At 37.6% G+C, this 16,903-nt stretch overlaps 1 protein-coding gene across 12 annotated transcripts in view; it reads left to right on the forward strand.

The window, feature by feature from the left end:
- AKAP13 (A-kinase anchoring protein 13) overlaps nucleotides 1-16,903 on the forward strand; it is a 387,549-nt gene that overhangs the window by 361,445 nt on the left and 9,201 nt on the right. For 9 of the 12 annotated variants that reach the window (XM_077124122.1, XM_077124126.1, XM_077124128.1 and 6 more), the window contains 13 exons: nucleotides 145-257; nucleotides 853-1,005; nucleotides 1,584-1,834; nucleotides 4,245-4,370; nucleotides 4,490-4,607; nucleotides 5,340-5,588; nucleotides 7,920-7,996; nucleotides 8,952-9,133; nucleotides 9,251-9,333; nucleotides 10,849-11,043; nucleotides 14,388-14,549; nucleotides 14,971-15,041; nucleotides 15,516-15,548. In XM_077124122.1, coding sequence (XP_076980237.1) covers nucleotides 145-257; nucleotides 853-1,005; nucleotides 1,584-1,834; nucleotides 4,245-4,370; nucleotides 4,490-4,607; nucleotides 5,340-5,588; nucleotides 7,920-7,996; nucleotides 8,952-9,133; nucleotides 9,251-9,333; nucleotides 10,849-11,043; nucleotides 14,388-14,549; nucleotides 14,971-15,041; nucleotides 15,516-15,548 — 1,813 coding nt within the window. The remainder of the gene's footprint in view (nucleotides 1-144; nucleotides 258-852; nucleotides 1,006-1,583; nucleotides 1,835-4,244; nucleotides 4,371-4,489; nucleotides 4,608-5,339; nucleotides 5,589-7,919; nucleotides 7,997-8,951; nucleotides 9,134-9,250; nucleotides 9,334-10,848; nucleotides 11,044-14,387; nucleotides 14,550-14,970; nucleotides 15,042-15,515; nucleotides 15,549-16,903) is intronic. The other 3 variants (XM_077124127.1, XM_077124130.1, XM_077124125.1) reach the window with 2 other exon arrangements.

The following is a 16,903-nucleotide window of genomic DNA, read 5'->3' on the forward strand; positions in this document are numbered from 1 at the left end:
TATGTGACATAAACAATCTTGTCTTCAGTGTAGTACTTAGAACCAGCTGTCATTTTAGAGCTTATTTTTCAGACACTCATTAGAGAAAGCAAACCATAGCTCACCAGAATGTATTTGACAGTATGTGTCCTTTTTTGTCCCCAGAGTTGGCAATGATGAGAATATATCAAACACTTGGAAATTCCTATCGCATTCAACAGATTCACTCAATAAAATCAGCAAGGTCAATGAATCAACAGAATCACTTACTGATGAGGGTAAGAACAGGTCGTGACCTGTATTTTATGCATCCACAGGATTATATGTGCCATTACTTAGAATACAACGCTTAATGGAATAAATATTGCCTGCTTCTTCCTTGCTCCTAATTGTGAAAATTCTAAATTGTCTGTGAAGGATCTAATGGTTTATAATAAATCGCTAATCAGACTTCTCCAGTTCAATTGTTTGATAGGAGTTCATTGAAGGATGACATTTGATTTTTAATGTGGATATACTCTGTAATGCAAAAGCTTTTTCTTCCCCTAGTTTTTTATGCGCATTTAAGATGTAGCTCAAGGCGCAATTCCAAGCCTGTACTTCTAAACATGTAAATTTTCCAGGTACCTTCCAATTAGTGTATCATGTTGGATTCATGTTTTAATCACTTTCAATTTATATGATGTTTATCAGACTTAAGCAAAATCTTGACTGTAGAGTCCGTCCCTCCCAAACAGGTAGTTAATATGCAGCCTATATTAATGCCAAGTATTTTTATCTTTCAAAATCTATCACCCTAAGAAAAGTCCAGGTTTTTAGGGTTTTTTGAAGTTACAGGCCCAAGATTCTGATACTGAGTTCTGATATTTTGAGGAGTAGGTACAGACATGAATGAAGGACAACTAATGGGAGACTTTGAGATTGATTCCAAACAGCTAGAAGCAGAGTCCTGGAGCCGGATAGTGGACAACAAGTTTCTGAAACAGCAAAAGAAAGATGTGGTCAAACGACAAGAAGTGATTTTTGGTGAGTATCTTCATTTTGCTCTGCAAATATTTGATGTGTATTGTCCAGCATTTTTTATCTGTGAAAAGTCAGTTTTTTAAATATATAGCATCTAAAAGAGTTGTCTTTAAAATTTTTGGAATACAGAGACTCATTGTCTTGGCTATATCCTAGTTATCCCACTCTATTTCCTTTAATTTTATTGAATAATGTATTTATATATGAGTGCTTCTTTACGCAACAATCCTAGAAAGAGATTTCTTATGAAAATACTGTGTAGTTCCTCAGCTACACTAGAAACTAGGGTAAGACGCAGATCATTTCTAGGAATACAGTAAAATATGAGAGGTGCTAAATCCAGTGAAGCCACTTTGGAAACCGTTATTTAATACTAGGGGGTCTATCATCAAAAAATAGTGTTAGGTCAGACAAAAAATAGAGGAATAAGATGAGAATATTTTTAGATAAAAAGCAGCCATTGACCCAGTTTTAATGCTTAAATTGGGCTTTAAATATCTTAAGCATGCAGCAGCTGATCTTTGAAGAAGAATCCTTGTTGAAAGATTATTGCTGACCCTTGAGCCTTGTCTCCCTCGTAGAACTAATGCAGACGGAGTTCCATCACATCCGCACACTCAAGATCATGAGCGACGTGTACAGCCGTGGCATGGTGACAGATCTGCTGTTTGAACAGCAGATGGTGGAAAAACTGTTCCCCTGTTTGGATGAGCTGATCAGTATCCATAGCCAGTTCTTTCAGAGGATCCTGGAGCGGAAGAAGGAGTCTTCAGTGGATAAAAGTGAAAAGAACTTTCTCATCAAGAGGATGGGGGATGTGCTTGTGAATCAGGTAAGCAGTGAAAGGCTCAGGTTCCTCTCGGGTAAAGTGGAGAAAAGAGCAAAGCTCTGAGGTTCTGTAGACATGTGTCTACTTCTTGTCTGTACCATTTACTATTTCTTTAAGCTTAGGTAAGCTAAGCTATTTAATCTCTCCAAGCCTTGACTTCCTTTTTTTATAAAATGGAGATGGTAGGTTTTTCTCTCTTAATGTTATTTTAGAAAGTTAAGGCAGTGTATGCATAAAGTATGTAGCCTAAATTGTAGGTATTCAGTAAAAGTTAGTTTTTATCCTAAGAGTCTGTACCGTCATCAGAAGCAGTATATTTTAATAAATGAAAAAAATGAGAAATCAGAAAATATTTCTCGGAAGTCTCAACTACTTCTACCTCAGTAGGCAGTCATTTATGTAAAACCCACCTGGATTATAGAAAGATGAGTAAGAGATGAATAAGAGATTATCTGTTTAAAAAATTGGAAAGACATGTTTCACAGTTTATTTTCATCAAGAGATAGTATGGTCTTACCTAGAAAAAAATTTTTGACTAAAACTTATTTTAATGCTTTGAGGTGTGTTTGTCACAGATACTTTCTAGTGTTTTTTTTTTCCAGAACCTTCTTGGGGAAACAAAACATTGCTACAATACAGCCTAGTGGGAAAGGACATACCATGCACATCTGAGAAGAGCTTTTTTTCCCACCCAATACCCTGCTTCTGTTTAGAAACAGAGGCTTTTAATTTCTGAAATATCTTTTGTCCTTGTACCCTTGAGCTTATATCCCTCACTTTATTCATTAACGTATTCATTCATTTATGCTTCAAGTATTTACTGAGCACCTGCTCACTGCTAGGTGGAGCTACAAAGGTGAATAAGACATGGAACTCACACTCTAGGATTAAAAATAGGCATGCCATCAGGTAAATGCAAGTGTAATAAGTATGGTAAAGGCTTTAACACCGGTATCTGTCACAGATTGTCACTGCTGTAGAGTGACCAGCTGTGCAAATGGAAACCTATTTTCCCCACATTATCCCCTCTCCCAGTCATTTTCCAGAGAGCTTTCTGCCCTTCTTCTTTGCTTTCAGACCTGCCCAAGTACCTCATCTAACCTCAACTACTGTTAATATTTGTAGCTTGTTGTATTTGTGTACATCTTCTTGTAAGATATTTGAGGGTAGAACTCACATCTTAGCCCCACGTCCATTTGTTGCTTGTGTATGACAATGCCAGGATCACCCTTTAGGGTACTTGCTTTATGGTATGATCAGAGATCACTTAAAATCTCTCTGCCTCAGCTTCTTTGTTGGTATATCAGGGTAAATAGCCTGAACCTTTTTACAAGTTTTTTTGGTAAGGATCAATTTGAGTTGCCTCCAGAGATTTTTAGTACAGTAAAAATCAGTGTTTATCTTTGATTTATTCCACAGTATGACCCATTGAGATTGCACATGTTTGGGAATGAGTTAAGGACCTTGCAGAATTATTAGGTCTCCTGGCTTAAGATAAGTAGTGTAAGCAGGTCCTTAGATAGTGAGGGCTATTTATGATGTCTTTCTAACTTATCAGGGTCAAAGTTTTGAGACTGAATGGCTTAGAAAAATTTAGTGTGTCTCTGAGCCACAAATGAAAGTTAGAACACATTTTCTGTGCACAGTACATGGACGATTTCTGTAAGGTTTTACTAGCATTGATAGCTTTGAGATATAATTCAGATCATATAGTTCACCCATTTAACTGATACAAATCACGGGGTTTTTAGTGTGTTGACAGAGTAGTACAACCATCATCACAGTCAATTTCAGAACATTTTTTTCATCCCAAAAAGAAACTCCTTACCCATTAGTCATTTCCCAACTCCCCTCCCCACCTCCCAGCCCTAGACAATTACTATCTTCTTTCTCTCTAGATTTGCCCATTGTACACATTTCATATAAATGGAATCATACGGGATGTGGTCTTTTGTGGCCATCATCTTTCATGTCCCATAATGCTTTCAGGGCTCATCTATATTGTAGCATGTATCAGAACTTCACTCTTTTTTATAGCTGAATAATATTTCATTGTGTGGATAAACTGGGTTTTATGTGTTCATTCATCAGTTGTTGGATAGTTGTGTTTTTTTCCACCTACTGGCCATTATAAGTAATGCTGTGAACACAGTTGTACAGTCTTTTGCGTGAACATATGTTTTCATATTCCTTGGTTCAATACTTAGGAGTAGAACTGCCAGACTGTTTTCCAAAGTTGCTGCATCATTTTACATTCCTACCCATAGTATACAAGGGTATAAGTTTCTAATCTTTTGGAGACGTCTATAAGAAAGCACTATTTTAAAAATAGACTGGAAACTTCTTATAGAACAGTAATAAAGACTTTAGCACCCTGAGTTTTGGCATGACTTCTGTTTTCCTTTCTCTGCAGTTTTCCGGTGAAAATGCAGAACGCTTAAAGAAGACATACGGCAAATTTTGTGGGCAGCATAACCAGTCTGTAAACTACTTCAAAGACCTTTATACCAAGGATAAGCGTTTTCAGGCCTTTGTAAAGGTATCAGTGTGAAATATGAACATCCCCATAATGTATCAGGGTAATATGTCACTGCTGGTTTTCCTAGAACTGTCTTCTTCACTTAGTCCCTGACTATTTTGTTTATTACCCCCTTGCAGAAGAAGATGAGCAGTTCAGTGGTAAGACGGCTTGGAATCCCAGAGTGTATATTGCTTGTCACCCAGCGAATCACCAAATATCCAGTTTTATTCCAAAGAATATTGCAGTGTACCAAAGGTGAGTTTCCTTTTGCAGTCATCTTACATGCCAAGTGACTATGCTTTCTTTATGTCCATCCAAAAGCACTAAAGACCCCCAAGTAGGGAAATTTCATGCCCTAGTATTAAAATCAGCTTCTTAGGTGAAAACTTGATGTGTCATATCATCAGGCTTAGGGTGGATAATATCAGGAAGGTAAGGGACTGGGCAGGCCACGGTGGCTCAGCAGGCAGAAATGCTTTCCTGGGATGCCAGAGGACCTGGATTCAATTCCCGGTGCCTGCCCATGTTAAAAAAAAAAAAAGAAGGTAAGAGACCACTTGCTGATTCCATCAAGATTCACTGACCTGAACAACTTATTTCTCTCTTCTCTACTAGACTAGGAGATAATTACCACTAATTCCACCAGAAAGCAATAAATAGACTCACTGGTTTCTTTCTTAACCAATTCGCTCCTATCTTCAAGGTAGTTGCAAAAATGTAAACTTAAAAACTTATTGTTTTTCCCTCTACTAGCCTCCTTCCCTGAAAATGTTTGATTCGTTCTGTGTTTAAACAAAGCATATAATTGCATGTTATCTGTATCATTGAAAACTTCTTTCTTTAGAATTAAACTTTTGGCAAAGGCATAGGGTACATGACCTTTGAAATGTTGGCTTTGCTATGGTAGCCTAACCACAAAGGAAAAATGATGATGCTGACCTTATCTGAAAGACTCCATTAAAAGCAGAGTTATTCTTTCCTTCTAAGACAATGAAGTGGAGCAGGAAGATCTGGCTCAGTCCTTGAGCCTGGTGAAGGGTGTGATTGGAGCTGTAGACAGCAAAGTGGCAAGTTATGAAAAGAAAGTACGTCTCAATGAGATTTATACAAAGACAGATAGTAAGTCGATCATGAGGATGAAGAGTGGTCAGATGTTTGCCAAGGAGGACTTGAAACGGAAAAAGTTTGTGCGCGATGGGAGTGTATTTCTGAAGACCGCAGCAGGAAGGTTGAAAGGTAAGACTCACTTATGTCTGAGGCTCTAAGTATATTTGAGGCAAGTGGGCAAAATCCAAATGTGTTTGTTAGAAATTCACCACCAGACCCAGGTTCAATTCCTGGTGTCTGCCCCTGTAAATGATATATATCTTTTGACATAGGAACAGCAATCAGTCAATTATTCTAAATATTATATCAAGAAAGACCAGTTTGCAGTAGCTTACAAAATCATGTAAAGTACAATAATTAGGGAGAGGGGGAAATAAGATTTTTAAAAAGGCAAGGGTAAGATTAATATAAAATACAAGCTGGTAAGGGCCTTTTTGAGGTTGGGGTCTCTGGCAAAACAGTTTTAAGGAGGGAAACAATCATTTACAAAATTTAAAGAGTCTAAAAGACTGAAAACAAATCATTCGTTCAGAAGAGACAGTAGAGAAATGTCTCCCATGGGTCCTCATGAAGAGGACACTGTGTAATGTAATGAACTGTGTCCTCAGCGGCATTCCAGCAGTTTAGACATGAGTTCAATTTACATCAGCCAGATTATGATTAAAATTTATGGTTGATTGTTCTTTAAAGTACAAGATTGTAGAAGATGTCTGTTTTCCATTTGGTTTTAAGTTTTACTTTTCAAATGGTCAGCTGCAAAAAGTTAAGGAAACTATGAGGTTTGTTTTTTAATTCATTTGCACGTTTGATTTTTTAAAAAATAATTGTTTTTGTCAAACCTATATCCTATGAGCCTATAGCATGGATTTAACTTCACAGATGGCCTTGAGTATATCCAGCCCTTCTCCCTAGCGTCAGTGGGTGAATGCATGAAGTCCCACTTCATGACTAAAGTGACTAAACTAAAGCATGGTCAGTGCTTTAGTCCCATTGATGTAAAACTATTATGAAGAAAATCTGTCCTTCTCTCGTTTCTGAAGTATAAATAATGATGTGTAGGTAACAGCTATGACATTCTAAGAACCCTATCTCAGGACTCTTTCATATTGCCACTTAGAGTCTGAAATACCCGCCATTTTGTAAGGACCTGAATTTCCTAGAGCTGCTGCTGCCTGGAGCCAGCCCGTTAGCATTTTATTCATTCCCAAAATAAACACTAATAGATTCCAGCTGTTGGAATAAAGTTGTGATCAGGCCAAGGGCAGAACGATAGGTTTTCTGGCCTGAAATGCTTCCAGTGGAGATAGGAGTTGGTGTTGAATCATTTTCACCCCCAAGTGAACTCAGGCCAAGAACACCCAGTACCGGGTTGGGCACCCGTAGAAAAGGGTGGGATTGTTTTTGTCTGATCCACTAACTGATTATATAAACTTCAGGATTCAGTGAAGTTGACAGTTTTAGAACTTTTTTTGGTGGGGAGGGGGTGGGTCAGACACCTGATTATTTTAAAGTAAAAATTCAAAAAAAAGAAAACAACTTGTCAAAATTAATGGTAGTATATGGAAAATTACTGTGATGTAAGCTGAAAAGTTAGACCTCCTTGCTTCTTCTGGTTTCTTCAAACCTTTCGAATGAATTACAGAGCAAAGGAAAACAGACGTTGTTTTTAAGAAAAAAAAAAGCCAAACAAAGGCCAGGAGAGAGTCTGCCAAGGAGGGGCTGTGTAAATCAGTTCTATTCTTGTCCACATCACGTGATGATGATGATGATGTGTCGGCTTCAGCCGGTTTGGTGGCTGAACTCCAAGAAGTTAAACTCCGTCCTTAAGGAAGTAATGGGAAACGTGGCTTAATACTCCTAGAGAATTAGAGAACTGGTTCATGGGATTCACTTGGTTCCTGGATTCACCTAAAGATGTTGGATTGGTTTTCATTGAGAAGGGAAGACTATTTTCCTCATGGGGGAGGTTGAGGTTGACAATTGTGTTGGAGCTGCAGGAGGAGCCATTGTGTTCACATGGATCTGTGAAGTCAGAGGTCTGGTGTGAGCCATTCCCACTCTTTACAGGGTGTGGAGGAAGTCTACCTTTTTATTAGGCTGAGATATTTTTATACATTACATTTTGGCAGCTTTCCTTTCTGCTATCCCACACTTTCCTATTTCTATTGTCAGAAGTGAGAAATTTTATGACTGAGTTATTATGTCGAGTATGCTGCTTTTTAACATATGTTGAAGTCCAGTGTTCAAACTTTAAATCCCCTTTAAAAAATGCCTCTGAATACCTAGTAACCAGATCTGGATCCTGCAGGACTTTAAAACCATTGACTTGGCAAAGTGTGATACCTGGTGATGATTTGCCTTAATTGGGATGTATTACCTAATACTCCTCTAATAGAAACCCTTCTGACTGCGGGTAATTATTAAGTAGTCATTCTTCTCTCTTCCATTTCCATTTTCCAGAGGTTCAAGCAGTTCTGCTCACTGATATTTTAGTTTTCCTTCAAGAAAAAGACCAGAAATACATCTTTGCCTCATTGGTAAGCTGAATTGTGTTTTTCTCTTCTCTTTGTAGACAATTAATTACAAAGTCTCTCCAAGAGCATCGACTAGATGCATTCCCCTACCCCATAATGTTCTCACCCCTTTTCAGCATGAAGTGGAATGGTCATTGCCCAAATATCCCTAAAGTTTGGGAGAAGGATCAAAAGAGAAGGAGGAATTATAGTAGAGAAGATAGGATTTAACAAATGAATATGGCTACTGAATCATTATATGTTAATATTTATTTTTAGTCTCTAGTATCTTAGAGCAGCTAAAAGGAAATACCTGAAATTATGAAACTATAACTAATACCATACTTTGGAATTTATTCTAAAACTAATTGTTAAAATGTACTTTGAAATTTATCACTTTTTTTGTATTTATATTTCACAGTAAAAAAAAAAAAAAGCCAACTAGATATTGAGTTTAAACTTCATATTATTGCTTTCCCATTCTCTCAAAGTTAATTGACTCGGCCAAATTCCACTGAGTATTTTCTTATATCACCCTCAATGTTTTCTTCCCACCACCTCCCCTGTCTCAGACAATTATTTTTCTGCTCTCTCTCAGTCCTTTGAGTGCCTGGGACATTTGACAATTTGATCTAAAAAAACATCTTGTTACTGGCATGTTTCTTGCATGATCTCGCTGATTTATAATACTGCTGAGAGGATTCTGTGGGGAATGTGGAAGGATGCATCACATAGAAAACCTCACTTGAATTTTGTTAACCATAAATTATTTTCCTTTTGGAAATCTTTTTCTGTTTGATAAAGTTTGAATTTAGACACTGGGATGTATCTCTGGATGTATCTCTTTATCCTAAAGTTTTCCATTATTTGTCAGATGAGATGTTTTTACAGCAGCATATGGTCTTATCTTGAACCGCACATGTCCCTAAGAATTAGATATTATATACATGTCTTATATCTGCCTTCTCCCCTTTTCCAGGACCAGAAATCAACAGTGATTTCTTTAAAGAAGCTGATTGTAAGAGAAGTGGCGCATGAGGAGAAAGGGTTATTCCTTATCAGCATGGGGATGAAAGATCCAGAGATGGTGGAAGTCCATGCCAGCTCTAAGGAGGAACGAAATGGCTGGATTCAGATCATTCAGGATACAATAAATATCCTGTATGTCAAACACCAGAGCACATCCTTCCAACCCTCAGGATGCCTCTGCATGATTCTAAAATAGACTAGACATTGATCAGAGCAAATGACATCTTACGGAATGTTTTGTTTTTTTAGGAACAGAGATGAAGATGAAGGAATCCCTAGCGAGAATGAGGAAGAAAAGAAAATGTTGGACACCAAAGCCCGGGAATTAAAAGGTAAAGCTAAAGACTGCTGGAAGGGGACTGAGACCCTTGTCTGTGTAACATCTGTGATAAGAAGACAGCTGGTGGTTTCCAGAGTTGCTTGCTGCACCACAGTTCCTTGGCTGTCCCAGAAGGCACTTGAAAACAGAGCTGAATAGCTTTTAACCTTTTGGTTAAATCTATTTAACCTTTTGGTTAAAGCTATTTAAAGTCCAGGCTAACCTGTATCCTGGTAAAGAATGTGTCTGATGCTGGCTCAAGGAGGCATTGACTCTCGTCTCAGTGGGCCCTGGTGACATTCTTTGTACTTTGTCACAGAATAATTTGCCAAGATTCATGGTCAAAATTAAGGTATTTTAAGAAAAGACTTCTCCAGTTAATCTGTTTTAAACCTCCTGCCAATTCTTAGCTTTATCCATTAGTCCCTGCCACTGTCCTGTACATTCACAGGATTCCTGCCCTGGGGGAAGCGCACACTCTAGCACTGGAGATACATGTAAATGATCGGCCCCAAAGTGGTTCTTTAGACCACAGGCGCATATAAAATGTTTGCGATGCCAGTAATTCTTCCTGTGGTGAGCTTGCAAAGATGGTGACACATGCGCTATAACTGAAAAATGTATCTTATTAGACAAGTGCAGAGGGGATGGATGTAGGTTGAGAAAGGTCATCAAAACCTGGAATACTGGATATGGGTGGTGTTACAGAGTGAGGAAATGGTTTCCAGCTCCAGTAACCTGTAGGATGAAGGTGATTTTGTGAGAGGAAGAGATCACAGGTTAATGAGACAGGGTGAGATGACAAGGATGGAGAAAAGATTGGTTCTGGTATGTTGAGAATGAGGCATCTAAGTAGAGATGACCATTAAACACAGTGGTATAATGCTCAAAATAGAGGGTAGGGTTTGGGATGCTTTTTTATGAGCTGCCAGCATCTAAGAAGTAATTGAAATCATGCAGGTTGAATGAGATTGCAAAGAAGAAAGCACGTGAAGTATAGAATATAGAAGGCAATTCAGAGGGAACCCATTTATTCTATGTAAGGTGACAGATCTATAAAATCCCCTGAGAAGAAATGGTAGGAAGAGAACCAATGCAGAGGAGGGAAACCGTTTCAAAAGGAGGAAGTAATCAGTGCTGGAAAGATCAAATAAAAGGCCTCATAGAATTTGTTAAGGAGGGGCCCTGGAAAGAGAATTTTCCCAGAAAAGGTAGAACAAAAGCAGAGAGCAATTGAAAAAGATACAGGAAGTAGGAGAGTAGAATTAAAGTGAAGATTTGCCAGAAGACTTATAATTATGCCACAAATTCAGGAGTTGACCTAGAAAGACCCGGGATAGATTTCCTAGTAGAAATTACAGAAAGAGCAACTTAAAATAACTACCTTGATGATAACACAAAGGGGAAAAGAGCTATTCTGTCCTTTCCTTTTCTGTAAATTGCCACAAGGTGGCACTCATGTCTTGGTCATATAGCAACACCAACCAGCAATCAAATCATCAGATCTTTTTCTCCATCCACCTTGCAGAACAACTTCAACAAAAGGACCAACAGATTCTACTCCTACTGGAAGAGAAGGAGATGATTTTCCGGGACATGACAGAGTGCAGTACTCCCTTGCCAGGGGATTGTTCCCCAACTCAGAGCTCTAGAATCCTCTTCCGATCCAATACAGAAGAGGCTCTCAAAGGAGGACCTTTAATGAAAAGTGCAATAAATGAGGGTAATTCACATTCAGCATTGCCCTTTGCTCATCTCCATCCAAGTGGTTTATATATTAATGTTAGTTTTTGCTTTTTTATTGTAAAATACAAATACAGAAATCTATACAAATTATCACATAATAAATGATCAATCATCTTTAATAAACCACGAAGTAAAAAATAAAATTTGGCCAGCCACTCTTAAAAGTCATTCCACATGTCATGTCCTCATCACAATTCCTTCCTTCCCTCCAAAAGGAACAGGTATCTTGACTTTCATAGTAATCACTACTTTGCATTTCTTTATGATTTATCACCCAAGTATCTATCCTTGGACAATATAGTCTCGCTCATGTTTTTCACATGCCTTTTAGGATTCATAATTTACAGTGTCTTCACCATTCCTTTCTTTTCCATACAGTTTGTCTTTGAAGAATCTGAGCTTTTTGATACAGGAAGTAGAAATAAAGTGAAGATTTACCAGAAGACTTATAATTATGCCACAAATTCAGGAGTTGACCTAGAAAGACCCCGTGTAGTCTCCCATGGCTTGGGTTTCTTTCATAGATCATTTCTACCATTCCTCCATCTTCTTTGCTTCCTTCAGGTCAGCACCTGGATCCAGAAGCTTGGCTCCTCATATTTGATCACTTTGGCAAGCTGTAGGTAGTAGTATGTTCTTTTTTATCAAGAAGCACAAAATATCCAGTTGTCTCTTTGTGACATATGGGAGAAGCAGGATAAAAGAATAAATGCTTGACTTTTTTTCCTTTTTATTTACTGGTTCTTAAGATAGTTTGTGTTCATCATCTGAAGGTGACCAGTACTTTTTAAAAATATATTATGAATTCATAAATTTAAAGCCATTGAAATCTTATCCTTGTTAAAAGCTCAAAATGTCCCATATCTACTACTAGAAACCTCTTCTATTTGGCCATTTTTTGATAGTTCTCTGAGAAGTCTTGGAGAGCATCTTTGCTACCTTGTAAGTTAAAATATTCCAGGCTCATCTTGATGATTTCCTGCTCCAGATCTGGAATCAGCCATTTCTCCAGGAAGCTCTGATTTCTTTTAGTAGGAAATGGTATTTCAAGACCAAGCATTTGGATGGTCATTTTCAAACCTGATTCAATTTATGTATCATAGGGTTATTATTTAACGTTATCTTTATTACATCTGTATCCCTTTTCTTTCCCCTTGTAAACCCTTATTCACAAGGACACATTATAGAATTAGAATAGCCTATACCCAGTGGTTTTATCCCACTTTAACACACACAACAGTATCAAAATAATACTGAGAATACAACTACCAAATACAGTTTTTATGTGGTATCCTCATTCTCTCTTTTCACAGTTGTATTATTATCTACATCATCAGCATAATATCATTATATACGGTGCTCTCCCTTCCCTCTTTACCTTAACCTATAGCCTTCATTCTACAAGCAGACATAATTGATGATTACTAACAACTTAGGTTGATGTCCTTCCAGTCATTTTGGATATCTGAAGCTTGTTTTCTAGATACTTCAGGAAAGGCTTATGAGAAGTTTGTTTCCCACCTTCTTCCATGTTGATGGTACTCAGTGCCCAAAAGTCTGTTCTACTAGATATAAGATCTTTGGCTCATATTTTCCTTCCTTAAGAATCCTAATATTCTTTGAAATGTTATTTCATTTTTTTTCTGACATAAAACCTTACTGTGAGAGTCAGATGATAATCTTGTTTCCTCCTATACTCAGATGCTCAAAGGATTTTTTTCTCAATCCAAGTAGTTTTACTGGAATGTGTCTTGGGGTTGATTATTCTGAGTTGATGTTCTCAGATAAACAGTGTTTTAGTTCAGTATGTGATTTATTTTTTAGAGAAGTTTTCCTAAATCAGTTTTTAGTATTTTTTTCTGTCCCTTTGCTTTGATTTTTTTCAAGAATTCCCATTATATTAGATCTTCAGTATTTGTCACTTCTCTGGATACTTATCATCTTTTCAGTATTTAAATATTCTACCACTCACCTGTTTTCTTACGGGATTTTCTATTGAGTTTATTTGTTCTTGTATTCCAGTTTAGTTCTTATTTCCAATTCTTTCTTGAGTTCTGCCACTTCCTTTTTATGTTTCTCTAATTCTTGTTCATGTTCTTTCATGTCTTATACCATTTTCTGAGTGTTTTTAGCTCCTTTATTTTGTAGACATATCTTCCTGACCTGCTTTTATTTTATGTAGGGAAATTTTGCTTGTTCTTTCTCCTTAACTTTGTATGGGATTTGATCTAGATATTATGCAGAAATTAGTTTCTTAAATTTTTAGGAGTAGGCTTGTTCAGTAGTTTTAAAAACTTCACAGGATTCATCTGTTGTTTTCATGTAACGTTGTTAAAAAATGTCTTATGAGAGTTCCCGAATTTGTTTCCCTCTCTGATTTCCTCTAGATCTTTTTTCCTTTATTTCACTTTCAGCATTTTCTCCTCTAGAGATTCCTACCCTCAAAAAGAACCCTAGATAGATTCAGAAATTCAGATGCTAAAATATTCTAAGCCCATCAAACTCACTATTGGAATGGACAAAAACCTTGCCGGTTTTAGCTGCTTTTCTCAGATAAGCCCACCATACTTTCTAGAGTCTACCTGTGAGCCACTTTGACTTAGTGCCTCCTTCTGCTTTGTCTCACAGAAGCTTATTGCAGGGCTATGGCTGTTTATCCCTGCCTTCTTGTCTTTGGAGGATATACCTTGGTTTTGCTGCTTATGTTGTCCTTGGGTTTTTACTTTTCTTTTCCCTATAGAATTTTGTTACTTGTTTTCTTTTACAAAGAAAAAATCTAAAACTATACTTCTACTACTGCCTTCCCAGAATTCCTTAGCTACCATTTTTTAAATTGTTTAAGGACTGTAAGTAGGTTCTTAACGTGTATTATTTCTAATCCTTACAATAGCCCTGTAAAGATGGATCATTGTTATTCATTTTGCCTTTAAAAAAACAAAGAGGCAAAAAAAAATTTTTTTGTTTAAATTTTGTTTAAAAAAACAAAATTAACTTGTCCACATCTCACAGTGAGAGTTGGAATATGGGCACCGTCTGACCTGAGAAACCATGCTTCTCTGAATAAAATATTCTACCTGCCCTGTACCCTTCCAGATTTCCTAGGCTTAATATAAATAAGGCTGAAGGTCTTAATCTCTCAGTTTCCAGAAGAATCCAACTAAACACACATATTCTAAGCTGAGCCCTTTTTCTGAGTGAAGGAAGCCACCTCGTCCCTCTTCTGGAACTTTCAGATCATGCTTCCTGCACATACCACGTTGATATTTTTGTTTTCTTCATTGAAAGACGAGATGTCAGTTTAGCATGTTTCCTTTTTTCCAGTGGAGATCCTTCAGGGTTTGGTGAGTGGAAGCCTGGGAGGCACACTTGGGCAGGCGGTCAACAGCCCTTTTGAGCAAGAGGGCATAGTTGGCCCTGTTTCCTTGCCCCGGAGAGCAGAGACCTTTGGAGGCTTTGATAGCCATCAAATGAATGCTTCAAAAGGTAACCAATTTTTTAATTCATGTACTTTTATAGGAAGTCCTTGACTAACACACACAACCAAAATGACCTGTATTTCAGAGGCCCCTTTCCTCTGTGTTCAGTCAGTGTTTTAATAAGATCTTAATATGTACCTAGCTGTTAAACACTTAAGAACCTCTGTGGGTGTCACTTTCATTTTGAAGAATACAGATTTACCTGGGATCTCAGCTAAGCGGTAGCCATACGAGTAATAATAACTTTTCCTTCTGCGTCAATAAAATTATTGATAATCATTTACTTGCCACCAGATGGCTTCCATTTTTTGGCATTAGTAGGCTTCAGAAATATATTTCTAACCTATATATTTGTATCTATTTTTTGGTCAGTTTTACTTTAACCAAAAAAAAAAAAGAAAACCCACTTGGTTTATCTATTTGTTTAGGAGGTGAGAAGGAAGAGGGAGATGACGGCCAAGATCTTAGGAGAACAGAATCGGATAGTGGTCTGAAAAAGGTATTTCTTTCTAAAATACACTGTGACCTTAGCACTTCCCCCTGAATTCAAACGCTTTGAAATTATTCTACTTTAATCTTGTTTTGGATGCCTGACTTGCTGTTTTTAATCCCTACTTTATTTTCAAAGAAAACTACATTTTTAAAACAACACAAATGGGAGCACACACACACACCCCTGCCACTTTATTGACTGTTTCCATTCCGGGCTTAGAACACTGTGTTAACATTCCTTAGGGCCCTGACAAGACCCAAATTTCTGTAAGAGTTTTTGGTCTGAGTGCCCCAAACCAGCCTGACCTCTTTAAAGCCTTTAGTAAGTTTCAACCTCAAAACTCATAGGATTGAAGAGTGTACCTTGCAGTGAGAAGCTATGGTAGAAGAAAATAGGTAGCACAGCATAGCTTAGAAAGATGTTGAATATAATCTTTACATCAGGATCTTCTTTTTTAAATGCATGTTTTTTGTTTTATAGGGTGGAAGTGCTAACATTAAAAGAAACAATGAGGTAAGGACAGTATGCTATTTTAAAGAATTTGCTTTTCTTACTTGTTGGGTTAGTAATACTTGAATGTCTTGTTGTTGTAAACAAGCTCCTAGCTGTAACCTGTACATATTCAATACCGCTGTCAGTTTCCTGTCTCCAGACACAAAGCACTGTCTTGAAATTTTGCCAGGTAGGGTGTTGCCCTCTAAAATGGCTTGTGATTCTCTGACCTTGAGAAGCCTCTTTCTTTTGGTCCACTTTCTCTAAACACTAGGCGTGTGGAGCCTCCCTGGTGGCTTCTTTTGGCTAAAGTACCCTTCCTGTAACGCAAACCTGTTGCCAAAAGCTACAAGGTTGGAACATGGGAAATTAACTTGTAGGTAGTTCTACATGGTAATTTCTTACCCTGCAGGGACTCAAGTTGAGTTTTCTTCTCTGAGTCCTCCTTTATCATTTCAGCTGTTAAAGTTGCCTTGGTCTCCTCCTAGTTAGAAGTCAGATTAGAAAGCATCTCTTTTGCAGGAGCACTGCATGTGTGCATGTGTCCCACTTGTCTCACCACTCTCCTTGATTCCTCCTCAAAGTCATCCTCAGGGTTCATACCATTCCCTAAATTGCCTGAGCATTTTCTGTGTGATGGTTGCCTTTTTTAGGGTATGTTTAGGGAGTATTACAGATAGTCTTTGCTTTTTTTTTTTTTTTTTTGCTTTTAACATATCTTCAGTCCCTGCGGAGCTTCGTTTTGAAATTTTAAGGTTATCTTTCCCCCTAAAACAGAGGGTATTGTTTTCTGTACGTTGACACGACAGTACAAATACTGTGGTGTCCTGAGAGAATCCCCTTCAGTGTTTTTTTTTTTGTCTAAATGAAATAAACCTGGCTTCATATAAACTGCTTTCTCGCTATATCTGCTGCTTAAAAATTAGCTGTATATTTTTTCACTTTGCAACTTCTTCCCGTATATTTAGTGAGAATAGTCAGGTTAAGAAACAGTACGAGATCCATTTGGTTTTTTTTTTTTTTTTTTTTCGGGCATTCCGGAATGGATTCCATACTGTAGATGGTCAGTTAGGCTCAGCCCATCTTCTGTGACAGCCATATTAAAAAGAAACTTAACTGAGGGGTCAGCATATCCTCAGAAGAGCTGGTTGAGGTTTTTTGTATTATGTATGGTGGGGGGTCACATTTCATTCTTTTTCCGTGTGAGTATCCTGTTATTGCAGCACCATTTGTTGAATTCTTGTTTTGTTTGTTTCTTCTTTTTTGTTTTGCTTATTTGTTTGTTTTCGGGAAGTACTCGAACCTGGGTCTCCTGCATGGCATGAAAGAATTCTACCACTGAACTACCCTTACATCCCTGGTTGAGTTTTTGTGTT

This window comes from Tamandua tetradactyla, chromosome 12, assembly GCF_023851605.1.
Source record: "Tamandua tetradactyla isolate mTamTet1 chromosome 12, mTamTet1.pri, whole genome shotgun sequence".
NCBI classification, from domain to species: domain Eukaryota; kingdom Metazoa; phylum Chordata; class Mammalia; order Pilosa; family Myrmecophagidae; genus Tamandua; species Tamandua tetradactyla.